This window comes from Mesitornis unicolor, unplaced genomic scaffold, assembly GCF_000695765.1.
Source record: "Mesitornis unicolor isolate BGI_N332 unplaced genomic scaffold, ASM69576v1 scaffold10656, whole genome shotgun sequence".
NCBI lineage: Eukaryota > Metazoa > Chordata > Aves > Mesitornithiformes > Mesitornithidae > Mesitornis > Mesitornis unicolor.
In genome coordinates, this window is record NW_010188916.1 from 57,910 (window position 1) to 64,872 (window position 6,963).

The following is a 6,963-nucleotide window of genomic DNA, read 5'->3' on the forward strand; positions in this document are numbered from 1 at the left end:
GATGACAAGGCAAGTATTTTGTAGCTTTTTAGCAGGTGGGGTTACCAGTTGAAACGGTGAAGGTGAAACAAAGGCAACAGCCTAAGGCACTGAGCTGCACCAGGAAAACTGGGGGCAGCTCATAGGAACACAAGGACAAGTGCAGGACCCCAGGGTGTGACCACCTACTCTTCCTGTGGGCAGGGAGCTCAGCTCTGGAAGATGTGGAAACAGTCCCAGAAAAGAGGATCCTTTCCTCAGAACCACCCTCAGGACACCGCACCAGAGAGTGATTGGTGGGCTGAGGAATCCGTGTTCAGCTATTGTGCTGCTTATTATATCCCTTAAACCACGCTCCCTGCCAAGACTCTGCTCCAGAAGGATAGAAGTGACTCATCCATCTATTTTTAGAAAGGGAGGCAACCATGTTTCTGGAGAGCATTTCTAAACTGTGGTAGAGGAACCAGCACAATGGCAGGATGAAGAGGTGTCAGGCGGCGTTAGGGACGTCACCTCACAGCCTTTTTTCTCACGCGCTTCCAACCCTGCTCAGAATAGCAAGCATGGGATGAGGAAGGGCTGCGCTCTTCAGCTGGGCGCCAGCTGGGGATTCCAGTGATGAGCTGGGAAAACAATATATAGAGGAGAACCATGTGATGTAAGGGTCTTCATTTTGGATGGAGAGCCAGAAATTCCTGGGTACCAATCCCAGCTGTAACAGTGACTCACAGCCTGATGCTGGGTGGCGGAGCAAGGTTGAAAATCCAGCCTCTCTGGAGGACACTGAGAACTTTGCTATTCCTTCCGGTGCTCATCTCCTCATTAAAAGGGATAAAATGTTCTAAGGCAAAGCATGTTGCAAGCAATTAGTAACACTCCTCCTGCTCTTAAACAGCAAGGAGATTCTAGCCCTGCCCCACGAAATGTGTCATCTTAGAAAAAGTATTTAAAATGAAAAAAAAACCAGTCAATCAAACCTGATTTAGTTTGTTATGAACTGATTCGTTTTTTGTCTGTTGTTTTTTTTTTGGGCGGGGTGGGGGGGTGGCAGGGTATGTGTTTGAATCACTTTGGCTAGAGAAGGAAGAAAAACAAAGCAGTCTAACATAATAAGTAATACACAAGACCTTAGAATTCATTACAGGAATACTATACAAGTTTTGAAATATTCTTAAATAAATACATTAAAAAATGCATTATTTCACTAAGGTTATGAAACATAGCTACATGTTCAGATGTCACTAATGAAAAACTCCACAAATTAGGACCTGCCGTTTATAAAAATATTCCTGCACAATGTTAAGAGTTCTTAAATACAGTGTACCACAGGCTTCTGGGTTCAGACATTTTAACATGTTTTTTTTTAAAACTGAATTTAGAAGTACACAGATTTTGAAAAAAATAATCACAATTTGATTGTTCAGATTTCTCTGTTTCACAGGTTCTATGAAATTCCCTTTTTCAGCTCAGTGACTGTGTTGTATGTTCCACACATGAAATGAAATTTATATTTTGATCCATATTGTGTTATAGGCTAGTGGAGGGTTTTTTTGCCAAGAAGATTTGAGGCTGTAAAACCAGAGAGGTTCACTGACAACCTAATCTGCTGCAAATTTAATAACTCACAATGGGCCTTCAATTGCATAAGGCAGAGAAAGGTTCAGCCTCCTGTAGTGCTCTTGACCTTGGGCGTTGGAGCAAAAGCAATGCTCCTTGGCATTATCACCCAACCACTCCCTTGCAAACCCTCAGGCAGCCTGACAGGTCCTATGGATGGGCTGTCCTGGACGGGTTTTGGGCTGAATGCACTAGGAGTGATGCTGACAGCTCTGACTAAGAGGTCAACCCATGACTAAAGCAAGTGGACTCGCTGACAGGACAGACAGACGGCTGTGCAGGATTTCTGTCTTACCCTACAAATCCAGATGAACTCTTGGAATAGTTTTGTTTTCATCCAACTCACAGCCAGACTCTCTTAGAGTTTCCTGGGGCTTGTTATACAAATAATACATATTTAACAATATTTACATTATTATTCCACAGAATTACTGGCCTTTAGCCATGAAGCATACACAAAGTCTTGTAGACTTTAAGGCTTCACCACTAACTCAGCTATGCCGCAGGAGAAAAATGTATGCCTGGGTGCACTGAAGAGGATGAGAGGCACAGAAGTGCCTGTAGGCAGAGTAACCCACCCCATATTGCTTTTGCAGTCTCCCATGTCCCATGGGATGCTAAAGGCTACCACCGAGATGCATCGAAGTACAGTGGAGCTTGGATACAAAGGGGAAGAGTTTTGACTATTTATTCTACTTAATTGTAAGGTAGGTCAGCTGTTGATTTCCCTGCTCAGCAGCTCTGCCCTCGATGGCCTCTCAGATGTCCCTGGTGCCACTTGCCCTGCCCAGACTAAATTAAACAGGGAGGTCACTCATCGGTTTCTGCTTTTAATTCCTTCAGTGTGACTGTTTTAGAGTTGGTGGCATCACAGGGTTTAAGTGAACAGAATTAAGGCCATGAATGTCAACTGTTCATATTCAAAATGTGCACTGGTTATGAAAGCGATAAGCTGTGGTACCGGTATGCTACACGTGCACTAGATCAAGTGCAGAGAGAAATGATGTGTTCCAATGAACGCACCCAGTGGTTGCACAAAACTGACAACTGCTCAGATAATTGAGTGAGCTAAAAAAAAGATCAAACCCAATTCAAAATGACAGAGACATGAACTGACAACTAAACCATATAAAAACTGTCAGGGCAAATAGATCTAAAGGGAAGATCTAGGTGGAGGGTGTGGGGAAAATTTCCTCCAGTCCCTGAAGGACATTTTGTGAATGTGTGTGTGTGGCATGTACGTGAGTGCATTTGTTCCCAGCCACGTGGTGTCTGCAATGCAGCAAACTTTGTGCTGTGTCATGCAGATGAAGAATTAATCCTCTTCTAAGACTGGGATGTTTAGTGGGTGGCTACCTCACCGAAATCCTGTAATGCTCACCCCAGGGTCTGAGATAAGTGCAGAGCCACAGACAAAACACATGACTGATGGGTCTCATTCCTTTGTGTATCAGAAAAAATTGTGGATGGTTTATAGTCCTTTGACTTATGTATTCTTTACTTTAAAACTCCTCCAAATTAGTCAATACTTTCTTGTACTCAATTAGCAGTGACCAGGCCAGTGCCAAAGCCCTACTAGGCGATTCCAATGCTAATCGAGGTTGCTCTCGTCTGGTGCTTGGCACCCTTCTGTAGGTTTAGAGTTACTTCAGCCCCATTTCCTTCTGCCTGTCTCCGAGAGCTCCTGCTGAGGACAGCAGGGGACAGCGGGCTGCCAACTGCACCACATGTGTCCACATTTCAGTGCCTGCCATGTTCCACGAAGGGCTGAATTCTTTCCCACAGCCCAAATCACCATCTGATACCCCCATGTAGCTCAGCCACCCCACAGCTGCAGCCCCGAGCAAAACTTAATCCAGAATCCTTGGAGTCCCTCACTCCTTGCTAGTATGTGTCTGCTCTGATGCCAGCTGTCAAATGCACAGATTAAATGTCAACAAGTTCTCCGTAATTGATATTAATACGGGGAACACTGAGCTGGGGACATGCCTCCTAGGCCACTTGACTCCCCAGAGTTGAGTCATCTTGTAGCACTGCTCAGTGCTTGCCATGCATTCACGCAGAGCCCCTGGTGCTTTGACCAACCCCTCTCTAAAGTCAGCAGGGAACAATACTGGGGTTACTTAGAAATAAGATGTTAGCAGCTGCTCTCTGGAATTAGAAGAAAGGAGGATGGGTTGAACCATGAACAAGTTTCAGGACTGGATGCAACAGCTCTTACAAACTTCAGGGGCTGGAACACTTGTGTGTAATTTAAAGACTGCAAGGTTTTAACAGTAGGTATTTATTTTTTAAACATCTAAGTGCTATACTTTATCACCCTTCTTAGTGCATCTCCAGCAGTCTCTCACATGCATTACAATGCCCAGTGCTGCTCTTGGCAGCTTTTGCCTGTATTTCCATTAGCAAATTGTGCAGCACAACAGGAGCAGATCTGGAGAGAAAATAGCTGGTGCCAAGTCCAGCACAACCCCTCTGCTCCCTCCAGAGCAGCTCTGGCCCCACAGCCATTAATCATTAGCAGCTGGGACGCACTCAGTATGCATATGGAGCTCCATCTTCCCTGTCTAGCAGATGCAACTGAAGTATGGTGAGTGAGGATGACTAGAAGATTGCACTCCTAATTTCAGCAGAAGTAAAACGTTAGAGCAGATGAACCCTCCCTTTCACGGAAAAAAAACCAACACATTTTTCCTAAATTTTTCTCCTGTGACTCCTTTTCCCTTGCCTTTCTCCTCCTGTTTTCATTCTGCTATTCACCTCTGCTATTTGGCATGACACCATGATTTTGTATCTAAAACAGTTTCCTAGCTCCTTCATTTAGTCTGCCCTTTGGCATGGGACACATCTCACTTCTTTATTTCTTAATCATATCCCCTGTAAGCAGGCAGGTATCAATAGAAGGCATCAGAATTACAGTTCAGATGTTCAATCCTTTAACCCTCAGGAAAACTCATGCCTTTTGTGTATTGCCTGCAGTCTGCATAGCCCAGAACCATCACTAGGGTGAAGAAATTGCTGGTTTTCTAAGGGGCTGTTTGCACAAGGATGGAAACAGATAGCACCAACTGGTTTGAGCTGTGAAATATCCACCTGTAAGTTGTAGCTCATCAGCCTTTGAGGAAGGGCTCTCATTCAGGATGAAAGGGGAAGAGGATTGCTGCTGCACAGTCCTTGCCAGAAGATGAGACAGTTTGGTATCTGCAGGACAGATTCCCACTGTCAGCAAATTCCTAGCTCTCCACCCCACACCAGGCCAGTCAAAAGGCAGGAAGGGGTAGTCTGGCCCCACAGAATTAGGAATCCCTGTTTGCACTCCTGCAGTGTGACTGCTGTTCCCTATGGGAACAGAGATTAATCTTATCCCAAAGGCTTCGCAGAATTTCTGGATCTGCCCTTTTCACATGCTTTCAGGAGGACATTTTGCGTCACTCATAGCTGCTGTTCTCTTTTGTTAGGCTATTCTCTCACGATTTATATGGTTTGTAAAAGTTTTGTTTCACATCACAATGTGTTTACGTGCAGGTCAGGAAATTCATCAGCCAACTGTCTGAACAATTAAAACAATTTTGGCCAGCCTTGCTTTGCTTTGATTCAGAGTTTAGGTTTGTCGTGACTCATCTAGCTCATGTCACTATCGACTCTATTGGTCACAGATCTCTGAAGAGGGGAAATGCTGCTAGGCTTACTGACTCTACTGGTCACAGCTCTCTGAAGAGGGGAAATGCTGCTAGGCTTACCAAAGAGCTGCCAAATGTTAGCCTCATGTACTGTACACGATTGCTGCTCTGCTACCACCCAGTGAAAGCAACTTCTCTAATGATCAATTTTGCCTTCATCTAGGAAGCTGTTCTGCTCCTTCACATGTGCCTTAATCCCTTCACTTGAAGCAACCCAGTTTGTCAAATTAGGCTGGAGGACAGAAAATGCCTTATCTGAACCTGGCTTAATCCATGCACAGTCTGGGTCGCACTATCTTTATCAACAAGCTCTTGGTTGTTGTCACACTCAGCACAAATAGAGCAGGAAGGTCAGGCTCTCTGCTGGGACCAGGCTTTGCCTGAATTGCTGCTGACCTCTGCTGCCTGCAGAGCTGTCAGGGCTGAGACCAAGGCTGCAATGTTACACAGGCACCGGACAGTTGTGAGGGCAAGCACTGAGCTCCCGCTCCTTCACACCCTGCACGCCCCAGAGCTCTGACTTTGGCCAGATGCTCACTGCAGCCTGGCCATCATTCTACTCAGGTCCCTGGAAAAATTGCGTTTCTCCATTCATACGTAACGAAATGGGGACCTGGCCTCTTGTCCTGCCAGTGGCACTGCTGACAAGAGGCCAGGTCCATGTTGGTTCTTGTCAGCAGTGCCCACTGGCAGGGCAAGAGGCAATGGGCACAAATTCATTAATGTGTCCATCTGAACACAAGAAAACACTGTTTTTTCTTCCCTGTGAGGGTGATCAAACACTGGTGCAGGTTTTCCAGACAAATTGTGGAGTCTCCATCTGTGGAGATATTCAAAACCCAACTGGACATGGTCCTGGACAACCTGCTCTCATTGACCCTAAGGGAGTTGGAGTAGATGGTCTCAAGTGGTCCCTTCCAAACTAAATGATTCTGTGGTTATATTAGGCATTATACAATAATATTAAGCATTATATAAAAGCAGATATTGCTGAAAACCTCTCATCACTGAATCGGTAAAACCATCAACTGTAAATGTTTGCAGATATTTTAAGTGTAATCCAAAGACAACACTTCTGTCCTGCACATAACCAAAGAAACAAACATACCTTTTTTACAACTCCTGTAGTGGTGACGATGTTCTCTGCTCCTTCTACAGTCTTGTTTGCCACTGTGTTCACGCTGGCTACTACAGCTTCTCCCACCACATTGGCTTGCTCTTTGGTCTTCTCAGCAACTGGGATTTCAACAAAAGCAGAAAGTCAATGGAGCTAGGCACTGCCAAAAGGCTGCCAAATTCACTGGTACAGTAAAACAATTGCATCAAGATAAGAGAAGAAATTGGCCCTGGTACAGACCTTATTTGGATTTTTTTATATGAGATCATGTCTGAATTAAGATCATATACGTGAGGGTTTTGCCTGACTCAAAATACTGCTCAGAGAGTGGCACTGCAGCCTCTCAGTCTTTGTGGCAGCTGGAGAATGAAAAATCCACTGTAAGATACCAAGAGGCAACTGTGCAAATAAGATATCTTGCATTGCAGACTGCATATGACTGCTCTCTGGGTACCTTCTGTCTGATTTAATATACCTGGGTAGGGGAAAAAAAAAAAAGTAATTTAGTCAAGAAATTCTCCAGGGAAAGGATCTTCACATCTCTTCAGGGTGGTTCCGAAAGCTGCCGCG

At 44.9% G+C, this 6,963-nt stretch overlaps 1 protein-coding gene across 1 annotated transcript in view; it reads right to left on the reverse strand.

Annotated features, from left to right (window-relative positions):
- SNCG (synuclein, gamma (breast cancer-specific protein 1)) overlaps window positions 1–6,963 on the reverse strand; it is a 15,443-nt gene that overhangs the window by 2,682 nt on the left and 5,798 nt on the right. Inside the window, exon 3 of the mRNA XM_010185888.1 lies at window positions 6,385–6,512. Within this exon, the coding sequence (XP_010184190.1) occupies window positions 6,385–6,512 (128 nt within the window). The remainder of the gene's footprint in view (window positions 1–6,384; window positions 6,513–6,963) is intronic.